General features: G+C 50.7%; 1 protein-coding gene across 7 annotated transcripts in view; it reads right to left on the bottom strand.

Annotated features, from left to right (window-relative positions):
• The window catches only part of ARMC9 (armadillo repeat containing 9), a 172707-nt gene that overhangs the window by 120733 nt on the left and 39464 nt on the right, over positions 1-12510 (bottom strand). For all 7 annotated transcript variants that reach the window (XM_021074827.1, XM_013984568.2, XM_021074826.1 and 4 more), the window contains one exon: positions 7593-7691. In XM_021074827.1, the coding sequence (XP_020930486.1) occupies positions 7593-7691 (99 nt within the window). The remainder of the gene's footprint in view (positions 1-7592; positions 7692-12510) is intronic.

The raw sequence follows: 12510 nt of genomic DNA, 5'->3' as shown, positions 1-12510 counted from the left end.
ACGAGGAACTGTGTGCCAGCCACGGGACAGGGGCCAACGGCAGGCCCCCGCGCCAAGAGGAGAGAGGCGCTGTGGCCACGTCTGCCACAGGGAGGGTTGTGACGCAAGAGGGGAAGGAGATGTGCCCGAGGGCCTGGCTGTGCTGGCAAGTTCCAAGACGCCTCTCTGCCCCCCAGGGGACTGGGCCTTGCTTCACCACTGTGGCCTGCAGGGGTCAGAGCGCCTGGGGCTGGGCCTTCTCTGGGTTTCTGTGCCCAGCCCGGCCTGGAGAGACAGATCACGGAGGGCTGGGGGCTCTAGGCCGAGCACTTTGGACCAGAAGCAGTGACGGGTATTAAGCAAGGGAGTAATATGACCGGATTCCTGCAAGGGCCTGAATGCCTCCTAAAACCGGAGGGCACGAACAGATAACACACCAGAAAGGTGACTCCAGCTCCCGTGTGAAGGAGCCATGAGAAAGCCCAGCACCTTGAGGCTGAGATCAGCTGGGAAAAGTGGCTTTAAGCCAGGAGGGAAATAGGAGAACCTGAGCAGACAAAGCAAGAGAGCCGAGGGCAGGAGGGAGGAAGCCCCTGGGATCCCCAGGCCGCCTGAGTGCAGGGCAGAGGACCAGGAAGAGCCCTGGGTGCCCCCGGGCTTCCCTCGGCCTCATTCCCAAGACAGAAATACAGGCGGGAAATCATCCGGGGGGAGGAAAAGAGGAGCCCCGACTTGGACACAGAAAATGTGACATGCGGGTCAGACATCCATGGGGACAAGAAGGCCAGGAGGCCAGGTGTGGAGGTCAGGGGAAAGGTCTGGGCTAAGGGCAGAGTCCCCCTCTGCCAATCACAGGCCTACCGACAGGTTGAGAGCAAGGCGCTCAGTCCTCACAGCACGGGGGACCCGGGCGAGGTGTAGCGGGGACCGGAAGCGGGGTGTGCGGGTCCTCCACACACAGGGCCCCGGGCCCAGAAAGGCTGCCACGGATGCAGTGGGAAGGTGTTTTGTCTGCCAAGCCTTAAGAAAAACACTGGGAGTTCCTGTCGTGGCACAGTGGTTAACGAATCCGACTAGGAACCATGAGGTTGCGGGTTCGGTCCCTGCGCTTGCTCAGTGGGTTAAGATCTGGTGTTGCCGTGAGCTGGGGTGTAGGTTGCAGACAAGGCTCAGATCCCGTGTTGCTGTGGCTCTGGTGTAGGCCGGTGGCTACAGCTCCGATTAGACTCCCAGCCTGGGAACCTCCATATGAGGCAGGAAGCGGCCCTAGAAAAGGCAAAAAGACAAAGAAAGAAAAAAAGAAAAGAAGGAAAACCACCTAGTGCGGACACAAGCTCTGCAGATGTGGACCGGTCCACGGAACAGGACGCTCCAGGAAGACGCCTCCTTAGCAGGACAGTGCCACCGCCAGGCTTCCTGAACAACTGCAAGAGGCCATCCCCCAAAAGGGTCACGGCCACTACACCCGCTATGGCCTGCAAGTTTTTATGGCTCACAACGATGGTTGATTCTGGAAGCAGATGCCTCCTAAGAGCCACATGTCCTGGGTCTCTGATATACCGAATGCCATCACACCTGGAAGTGTTACAATGTCTATTTCCAATAGGGCCTCCTGGGAATTGTTGAAAAAAAGGGAGAGTTAACTCCCAACTGAGCCGGTTTTCCAATAAAGATGCATTTAAATGGAACCTTTCCCATCCAATGAATCACAAACCCAGGGGTGCCCCTGGGTGGGACTTGGGACTCACCCAGGGCGGGGTGTGTGTGTATGTGTGTGTGTGTGGGCGCACTGTGCTCGGATTTTCACCTCGAGATTGTCTGTGCATTCATGCTCGCCCAGTGCAAAGAGGAGGCTGAGAAGAGAGAGCCATTCCAAGGTGCTTTCCAGTGCAATTTGTGACACACCAAGATGCTGCATCATTAGAGACGGCAGAAAACTGACAATGTCTGCCAGAGGAACGGTCAAAGGCCCCACACTGATCTCAAATTACAATTCTAAAAGTTAGGGGAATATAAGTATGTTAAATAGATGTGAAAGACTCAAAAATAGACCAATAATTTAAAAGAGACAGTTGCAGAATGATGTATAACTGAATCTCAAATATGTATAATTTTTAAAGGTCTGGAAGCTCCCATTGTGGCGCATCAGAAATGAATCTAACTAATAACCATGAAGGTGTGGGTTCAATCCCTGGCCTTGCTCAGTGGGTTAAGGATCCAGCGTTGCTGTGGCTGTGGTGTAGGCTGGCAGCTGCAGCTCCGATTCAATCACTAGCCTGGGAACCTCTATATGCCGTGAGTGCGGCCCTAAAAAACAAAACAAAGCAAAAAGGGTCTGGAGGATGCCCATGAAATGTGGTCAGCAACGCCACTTATGGACGAAGGGAGATGGGGTGAGCGTGGAGGAGGGAAGGGGTTTTTGTTCTGCTCCATTCACTGCTAAGTTGTTATATATCTCCCAGCTACACACAATCATATATTCCTCGTGTAATTTTAGGATACAAAACTCTGCCTCTTGTGCTCTGAGGAAGAAGTTTCTTAATACTTACCACTAGATTCTTGATAATATAAAATCATCTAAAACCCCAGCAAAAGATGGGCCCCACGGTTTGGACCCTGATTTGGTTAGGACCACGGCATGACAAACCTAGGGTTAGGGTGGCGACACGCAGTCAAACTGGAAGAGGCCACCGGGGAGAGGCGTCTTCTCAAAAATTTAATCCATCATTATCAACCCTGGGAGCGCCCGGATTGGGTGCCCAGCTCTGATAAAGTGGCCGACTTTTGGACACGGTTACCTGGGCAGGAACGAGGCAGGGTGGAAACACACTGCTTCCACTGAAGCGTCCCCTCTGGGGGGCCCTCCGCCAGTGTCACCTTCACCCAGAACCTCCAGCAGGGGCGCCTTGCTGGATTTGGGACTTGCTGGATCTGCACTGCCCTGCGTCCCCTTCCCCTGGGCAGCGAGGCTGCGAAGAGAGCACAGGCCAGTTTGCTCCCCACCGCTGCTGCCCGGGTGGTGCTGGTGGCAGGGGTGCAGCTTGGCCACAGCTGCCCATGACTAAGGATATTTCTCTAGTTCCAGGGCTCAGAAGTAGGTACCCCACCTGCCTACCAACAAATTCACATTTTCCGAATCAAGCTTTGTCAGGATCATCAGCAATGTCTCCAGCTTCTTTTCCCTTCAGTCTATTGCTGCGTTTTTTCACCTGTCTCAGAACACAGGGGGGAGAAGGGTGCCATTTACCGAGCCCTCCTGAACTTTCAACAGTGAGTGAAGTGGCAGGGGCCAGATTCTCTCTCTCTCTCTCTTTTTTTTAAGGCCCGCACCTGAGGCATATGAAAGTTCCCAGGCTACGGGTCGAATCGGAGCTGTAGCCACCGGCCTACACCACAGCCACAGCAACATGCGTCTGCGACCTACGCCACAGCTCACAGCAACGCTGGATCCTTAACCCACTGAGCGAGGCCAGGGATCAAACCCACATCCTCATGGACACTAGTCAGGTTCATTACCACTGAGCCTCGATGGAAACTCCGAGGGCCAGATTCTTAACAGCCAGATTTAAAAACCAGTAACAAATGTACTAAACTTTATAGAAACCAGCCATTTCTCTGGGGGGCCCCAGCCAGACTCCACTACAGAGGACAGGGAAGCGAAATGCTCAAGCCCCAGGAGGGGCCGATCAAGGACCCAGTGAGAAAGAAGGCGGGTCTGTGCCCACCTATTTCTCTTGAAATTGCTGGCATTCTGTTTGGACTTGGAGGAGAACACATTCCCTTAAAAAATAAAAAAGCAATCTTCTCCTCCCAAATCCGAGGTCCCATCAGGTCAGGCACCGGATTTCCCATCTGAATTATATCCTAATTTCCTCTTCATACGTTATAAATCTGATATTATACTTTGAGTTTAAGCATGCCTAGTCAACTACAATAGCCTTTTATACTTGTATAATGACCCCTCATTCATGTTTTATCACTGTATAAAAAAATATACTAGGAACAATAAAAGATTGTTTGCAGCTTTTATTGCCTGCTACTAAGTCAGTGACACAGTGGGGAAAAAAAAATGGTTATGAGTTAAGGTGAACAGAGCTCATTCTCTCACAGCTTCTGAGGCTTAAGGGAAGGATGGCAGGGAGTTCCCATTGTGGCTCAGCAGTTAACGAACCCGACTAGCAACCCTGGCCTTGCTCAGTGGGTTAAGGATCTGGTGTTGCCGTGAGCTGTGGTATAGGTTGGATCCTGTGTTGCTGTGGCTGTGGCTGTGGCTGTGGCTGTGGCTGTGGCTGTCGGCTATAGCTCTGATTCTACCCTAGCCTGGGAACTTCCATATGCCGCAGGTGTGGTCCCCAAAAGACAAAAGACACACACACACACACAAATTTTTTTAATTAAAAAAAAAAAAAGGGAATACCGCTCCTTTTATTTATTTATTTTTACTTTTTATTTTTTGCTTTTTAGGAACACACCCATGGTATATAGAGATTCCCTGGTTAGGGGTCTAATCGGAGCTATAGCTGCCGGCCTACACCACAGCCACAGCAACACGGGATCCGAGCCACATCTGCGCCCTACACCACAGCTCACGGCAATGCCAGGTCCTTAACCCACTGAGCAAGGCCAGGGATCAAACCCGCAACCTCATGGTTCCTAGTTGGATTTGTTTCTGCTGCGCCACGACGGGAACTCCTATACTGCACCTTTTAAACAGGGTATCAATTTTAAATTGGCTGGATGCATCACTCTGCCAACAGAAAGGATTCTTGTATATGCAAAACAGGATGGGATTTTATAAACAAACCTGACAAACCCTAAATATTTACCGAATTAACACATAAATGGAAGGGAGTGAAGAACGAAGTGGTCCTATCAGACCCAGGCCCTGCTTTGCTAATTACTGCTCGAAAGCCATCACTTCTGTTAACACTCTGATCCTTGCTGTCATCCTTAAGCTGATGAGCTACCACGAAGCACATACCGGACGGAGGGTCAACTCAGCCAGTCCTCAGGATGTGGCGTGAAGCCCCTCATCCCAGAGGGCCCACGAGGGAGTTCTTTTTCAAAACGTGGATGTCTGTGTGTGCTTTACTGGCATTGTTTAAATGGCTCATCGTCTAAGATTTCTGTACACTGACACCACTGCAGCACATCTTAAAGCACGGACGCCACAGCTCCCGTCCTCCACCGTCCACATGCCACAGCCGACCCAGCAACAGCCCTGCGGGACTTCCTCGTGCACCTCGAGGACATGACCCCGCTGCTGGCTCCTACCAGTCACCCCATCCTTGCCACCAAGATCCTCAGGTCCTAGCACCAGACTAACCCTGGAAAGCAGTCTTCTTTTTTTTTTTTTTTTTTGGTCTTTTTAGAGCTGCACCCACGGCGTATGGAGGGTCCCAGGCTAGGGGTTGAATCGGAGCTGTAGCTGCCCGCCAATGTCACAGCCTCAGCAACCCACCGATGGAGGCCGGGGAGCAAACCGGAATCCTCATGGATGCTAGTCAGTTTCGTTTCCTCTGAGCCACGGTGGGAACTCCCTTCCATCCAATCTTTTAAAAAATGGACCTAGACTTTTTAAATTATAAGATATGATAGCTACTCAGAAAAAGTTCAGTCTAAGAGGCACTTAGAGGACGTCAGTGACATTGAAATGGTTTTAGGCACGTGCAGTGGGCTCGTGGGCGTTCATTTTACTGTTGTGCTTCCTACATGCGTAACACAAATCTGGTTTTAGATGAATGACTATCACTCTCCCTCCCTTTATAAATAAATCATATCACTGCTTTTTGCACAGGCTCCTAGAGAGCCCAGAGCCAAGGCTGGGCCTCCCTCCCCAGGTGTACAGCACCCCAGGACATGCATTTTTTAAACAAGCCTTAGCCCTGGCTTATGTTTATTTTTCCTACCCTCATTTTCCTTCAACCACAATTTCTTTTTTCTCTCCAGCATGACTGAGATATAGCTGACATACCACACTGCAGTAAGTGTAAGGTGTACAATGTGCTCATTTGATAGACGCATGTACTGGGAAGGGATGGCCACACCCCCGAAAATGACTAGTTAACACAGCGGCCACCTTGAGGTTACCTTGGGTGAGTGTGAGTGGTAAGAACATTTAAGATCTGCTCTTGTTAAGCACAGTCGTTGCGCCCTCACTGACATTCCCAGAACGTACTCATCTTCGAACCAGACGTCCGTCCGTACCCTCTGACCACCTCGAGCAACCAGCGCCACTTTTAGTTTCTACTATGAATTCTAACCAAAATTGCTTGCTTTATTTTTATTTTCTATTTTTTCATTTCTCAGTTATCTTTTCTCATATTATGTTCTCGACTCGAGAATGAGGTAGGTTAGTTTAACACTAAAAAGGCCCCTGTTTATGAAGATCCAAGTATTAATGTGAAAACAATTAAAAGCTGGGGCTCAGACCCCCACCCCGCCCACCTTCCTAGTCACGTGCGCCCAGCTCCACCCACTGAGCCCCTGGACCCGGCAGCAGGTGGGCGCGCCCTCCTGGGACGCAGATTCATGAACTAAAAACCTCCCCTGGAGACGCAGGTGTGCCTGTGCCCCTGGTTAAGAACGCACCGCCACACAACGTGTCTCCAGACGTCCCCTGCCAGCAAGGACACAGCATCACCTATGCAATATTTTGGCCTGTGATGCAACCCTGAGTCTAACCACAAGGACGCACAGACTGTAAAGGAGAAATGTGCCGTTTTTAACATTTAAAGGAGAAGGACTATACTCTTCTAAAAGGTCTGTGTTATGAGAATCAAAGAAAGACCGGGGGAAGGTTCAAGATGAAAGGAGGCTAAGGCGACCTGACGAGGTGACGCAATACCTGACCCCAGATCACAGGGCCGGGCGCGGGGGCGGGGGGGTAAAGGACATTAAGGGCTCAGCTGACAACACTGGACGATGCGCAGTATTAGACGAGCATATCATATGGACATTGCATTTGTGGACGGAGACAATCAGATAAGAGAACATTTCTATTAAGAAATGCACACTGCACTCAAGTATTTAGGAGAAAAGGGCCATAACGTATGTAATTTATCCTTACATGGTTCAGAAAACATAGTGTGTGTGTGTGTGTGTGTGTGTGTGTGTGTGTGTGTGTGTGTGTGGAAAGTCAACAAACAAAGGGGTATGATGCCAGCAACTGGCAAATATGGGTTAAGGGTACACAAATGCCCTTTGGGCTATTTTTGCAAATTTTCCATAAGTTTGCAATTATGCTAGGTATAAAGTTTAAAAAGATTGGGAAAAAAAAAAAAAGCTCCTGCCTGAGACTGAGCAGCTCCAACACAGCAACTGCTGTTTAGGAACCATGAGGTTTCCTTGTCTCCTACTGACCAGCTGCTGTTAGGGCCCCAGGCCCGCAGCAAGCAGCCCTACCTGGACGAGAAGGACGTGCCGCCCACCCACCACCCCCAGGAGGCCTCCTTCCAGCTGCTCAGCTTTCTTTTCCTTCTGGACGTGCATTCCTGCATTCCTCGAAAGCCAGCTGACCCGCAGACTCCCGAATGTGCCACTTTCTCCTGCTCCCTCGTCTTACAAAGCGAGGGATCTGACACATGGGGGCCGACCCGGGCGCAGGGCCTCACCGTGCCGGGCCTCGTGAAGTCCACGCTGTGCGCCAGGCTCTGCCGCATCTGGTTGCTGAAGAGGCGGACGCAGACGCTCTGCAGGTACTCCGGGGTGATCTGCAGGAGGACACGAGCACGAGGACAGCTGATCAGAGGTGAGCAGCTGCCCTGGAGGGAGGCGTGAGAGGCACCCCAGCCAGACCTGGGGCCAAGGAGGTGAGACTTCGCTTTCACCTCGGAGCGCTCGGGAGTTGAAGCTCTGCGCCTGGAGACGAAGCCGCTCACACACTGCAGGTGTGATCACGGATGCACATGTGCGTAACTGCACCTGAGCTACTCCCACTGCTGTGTCAAATAAACTGATTATGGGTGTCGGGAATGTGGTGGAAGGAATGCCGGCCTTAAAATCTGAAGATCTGGACCTCCCATTGGGGCTCAGCAGTAATGAACCTGACTAGTATCCATGAGGATGCATGTTCAACCCCTGGCCCTGCTCAGTGGTTATGGATCTGGCATTGCCGTGGCTGTGGCCAAGGCCAGAAGCTGTAGCTCTGACTCCACCCCTAGTCTGGGAACCTCCATGGGCCACAGGTGTGGCCCTAAAAATTTTTTTAATTAAAAAATAAAATCTGCAGATCTGGGCTCAAGCAGTGGACTGGAGAAAACCAACAGCTTTGCCTCCTGCTTTCCTGACCTGTCGGGTGAAATGAATGATGCCTGTCGCAGGGCATCATGAGATGGGGGCCGAGGAGGTCGAGGAAGAGCTTAGCACAGGGCAGATGGCTCAGTAAACGCTTATTGAAGGAGTGACGGAGACAGTTTATAAACTGTCAGGTGCTTCGACAAACAGGAGGCTGGGTTACTGCTGCATCAATGCTGCTGCATCCTGGTCTTCTTCCACTGCAGCTCCCACACCTCTCCCATTAGCTGCCATGATTCAGGACTGACACCCAGCATCTAAGGTGCTCATCTCTGAAACATTCTCTATTCACCTTACGTCTTTTCTTTTCATAAAGGTAATCCTTTTTTTTGCCACACTGAGACATGTGAATGTTCCTGTGGGCCAGGGGCCCAACCTGTGCCACAGCAGTAACCACAGCCACACAAGTGACAACACCAGATCCTTAACCTGCTGTGCCACCAGAGAACTCCGATACATGCTCATCTTATTTTTATTTTATTTGCTTTTTAGGCCCACACCTGTAGCATATGGAGGTTCCCAGGCTAGGGGTCGAATCAGGGTTGCAGCCACCAGCCTACACCACAGCCACAGCCACACCAGATCTGAGCTGCAACCTAAACCATAGCTCAGGGCAACATGGGATCCTTAATCCACTGAGCAGGGCCAGGGATTGAACCCACAGCCTCATGGATACTAGCTGGGTTTGCAACCTGCTGAGCCACAACGAGAACTCCCAATACATACTCATTTTAAATGTACAAATTCTACAATCTCTTCCCCGCCCCACCTGCCCCCACAAGCCAATCCCTGAAGGTAACTATGCTTAACAATTTCATCCGTCCAAACCTTTTTCTATGCCCAATTGTTAGAGCGAACGTCCTTTTCCCCAGCCTCACGATTCCATGCACACTCCCATAGGGTAACGTACCCGGCCTCTCTTCCTACCCCCAGGTCACTACCCCTTCATCACAAGAGGAAGACTACGCAACTGAGATTAGGCACCTGATTGGTGAGCTGCAAAGAGTAGGAACGCCAGGCTACTAGACCTCTTCCCTCTGTGGTATTCCTGTCTGCCCCATGGAAACTTCTGCTCTGCTTCAGCCACGTGAAAGACGCTGTCCCTCTGTGGCAGGTGTCTCTGGTCCTCCCTCAGCTATAAGCAACTCAAAGAAGGGCCCTACCTCAAAGCTGCACTTCCTACATTATCCTGAGTCCAATTCCTCTGAACCCCTATAGTTACAAAATTTAAACATTCCTTTTTTTTTTAATGGCCACACCCACAATATATGGAAATTCCCTGGCCAGGGATTGAATCTGAGCCACAGCTATGACCTACGCCATAGATGGGACAATACCAGATCCTTTTAACCCACTGCACCAGGCCAGGGATCGAACCCAGGCCTCCACAGCAACCCTAGCCACTGCAGTCAGATTCTCAACCCACTGGACCACTCCTAAACATTCCCTTCTCATCCTGCATGCTTAACCTTTTCTTTTATACCCATTCTTTCCCTACAACCTAAAAACATGTCCAAATATATTTCATATGAAGAAGTATCGTCTCCTTTCTCCTCCCAGGTCCTCATCTATCGGCCACTCTCTCACTGCCAAGGTTCCCAAGAGTCTGCTGTCTCACCTTCCCTTTACCCTGCAACACACCACAATCGAGTGCCCATCGGCATCACCCCAAGGAAACGCACGTGGCAAAGGCCACCACCAGTGACCTTCTAAGTGTCAAAAACACTGGACACTTTTTGGTTGTAGATTTCTAGAGTTTTGTGCGGTTTGAGAGACTTTGGATCAAGCCCTTGTTCTTGAAATGTTCCTCCTTTTTAACTTCTAGAACTGCCACCAGAACCATTTCTTTAACCAGGAAATTTGATTCTGTCACTTTCTTGCTTAAAACAGGAGAATGAGGAAAGGACATGAAGAAACAGTTGAGTAAAAATAAAATATAAATGGCCACCAAACATATGAAAACAAATGCGGCTTCATACATAATTAAAGAAATGTAAACTCAAACATTTGAACACCAAGTTGTAGTTACCAAACTGGCAAAGATTTCGAAGTATAATTGTGTCCAGCGTTGCCAAGTGCTGGGGGAACAGACACTCTGAGACTCCTGGGGGTGAGGGTGCATAGCCATGGCTGAATCTTTGGTGAAATAATTTGGAAACATCTATCAAAATTTTAATGCCCATAACCTTTGACCTAGCGATTCCACTCTTAGCGTCTTATCTTACTAAGGTATGTAGTATATACAAGGATGTTCATTACAACACTTTTTATTACAGCAAAAAAAACCCAGAAATGTGGGAGTTCCCATTGTGGCTCAGCAGTAACGACTAGTTTCAATGAGGCTGCTGGTTTGATCCCTGGCCTCACTCAGTGGGTCAAGGATCCTGCGTTGCTGTGGCTGTGGTGTAGGCCAGCAGCTGTAGCTTGGATTCAACCCCTAGCCTGGGAACCTCCATATGCCACAGCTGCGGCCCTAAAAAGACAAAAAAACAAAACAAAACAAAACAAAACAAAAACAAGCTGGTTAGGAGTTCGGTCCCTGGCCCCCCGTCTCTCCCTGTCTTAATAATGGAGGCCCTTCCTGCCCCTGCCAGGTCGTCTGCAGCCTCGGCTCACACACTCCAGCAAGAAGAGCTGATGTGCCCATCTGTGGTCAGCAGGCCCCACCTAGTGTCACATCAACCTTGTGCCCAGGAGGCACACCAGGATGATGGTAGGTTTTTCAAAATTTTTCCACTAGCAGCTCTGCCTCCCAGCCTCCCCGTCACGTGTAGCCACAGGACGCTCTACGGTCTCTCTTCCTCAGGATGTTCCAGACTCACGGCTTCAGACTCACCACATCAGCTGGTACAGGGGCTCCGGGCAGGAAGCAAGCAGCGTGGGTATGGTGGGATCGGGGTTAGTGGTACCTCGGGGGCTGTACTGGAGGGGAGGATAGGGCTGCAGCTTCTCTGCATCCCCAGGGCCCTCAGTGGGGATGGAGGGAGGGGGTGGGGTCAGCACAGGGCAGGGGTGCGGGTTGCCTGCTGGCAGTTACTTTTTAATAGTAGACACAGCAGAAGGAAAGCACACGGGAGTTCCCGATGTGGCTCGGCAGAAATGAATTCGACTAGTATCCATGAGGACACGGGTTCGACCCCTGCCCTTGCTCAGTGTGTTAAGGATCCAGCATCGCCATGAGCTGTGGTGTAGGTCGCAGATGTGGCTCGGGTCTGGCGTTGCTCCGGCTCTAATGTGGGCTGGGGGCGACAGCTCCAATGCGACCCTAGCCTGGGAACCTCCATATGCCCCGGGTGTGGCCCTAAAAAGACCAAAAAAAAAAAGAGGAAAACACTTGCCTTTCTTTTCATTTATTCCCATACTGCGTGGATTTTCTAACTATGTACGTGTCTTCTTTTTATCAACAGTGAGTATATAAGCCACTTTTGTTTCTGGTACTTTGCTGTACTAAAGAAAATCAGGATGTGTTAGTCTCGAAACAATTTTCAAGATACACGTGGCACAATCTCCTCACTAACTGGAGCACAGAGCACGCGTCCCTGAGCGCGGACACACAAACCTCCGCGTGATCCTCCCGCTCCATCTCCCCCGCGGCCCCGCCACACGAACCAGCGCCTCCAGCTGCGGCCACACCGGCCACACCAAGCGACTTTCAGCGGCTTTGTGAACCTCTGTGTGCTGCGCTTTCACACGAGCCCAGAGGCTTCGGTGCAGGATGTGAGAAGACGGCAAACAGCGAGGAGAGTAAAAAGGCAAAGCGCACGGCCGTGGTCCCCGCCTGGAGTCCTAGGGAAACGGCAGGGCCCCGCGCGACGGCCGCCTTCCGCGCGGGTATCGAACGCGCGCTGGTGAAGGGGAGAGCCTGGAGACCGCCTCAAAGCCCAGCTATAGGGACTCGACACTAATTAAAGAGAGGCTTTGCCATGTGACGGCAAACTCTGCCGCCAGGAGCCGTGGGGCGTCGCGAAAGGAGATTTAATGACTTCAAGTACAGGTGAGCCGGGATTCAGGAAAAAAGCAGATCAGAAGACTGCGTGAGCAAGTTTTGAAAAAAGGTCTGGAATGTTCACAAGGGCTAGTGCTAAGTGACATGACAGGTAATTCTTATTTGTGCATAGTTCTATCTTTTTGAAACTTTCTATAATACATATTATTTTGTAATCACATTTTAAAGTGACTAAAACAAGTTTAATACACTTACTTATATTGGTGATCAAACTGTATTGAAGCTGAACA

This window comes from Sus scrofa, chromosome 15 (assembly GCF_000003025.6).
Source record: "Sus scrofa isolate TJ Tabasco breed Duroc chromosome 15, Sscrofa11.1, whole genome shotgun sequence".
NCBI lineage: Eukaryota > Metazoa > Chordata > Mammalia > Artiodactyla > Suidae > Sus > Sus scrofa.
The sequence above is the reverse complement of the archived record's forward strand: the minus strand, read 5'-3'. Positions and strand labels throughout refer to the sequence as shown.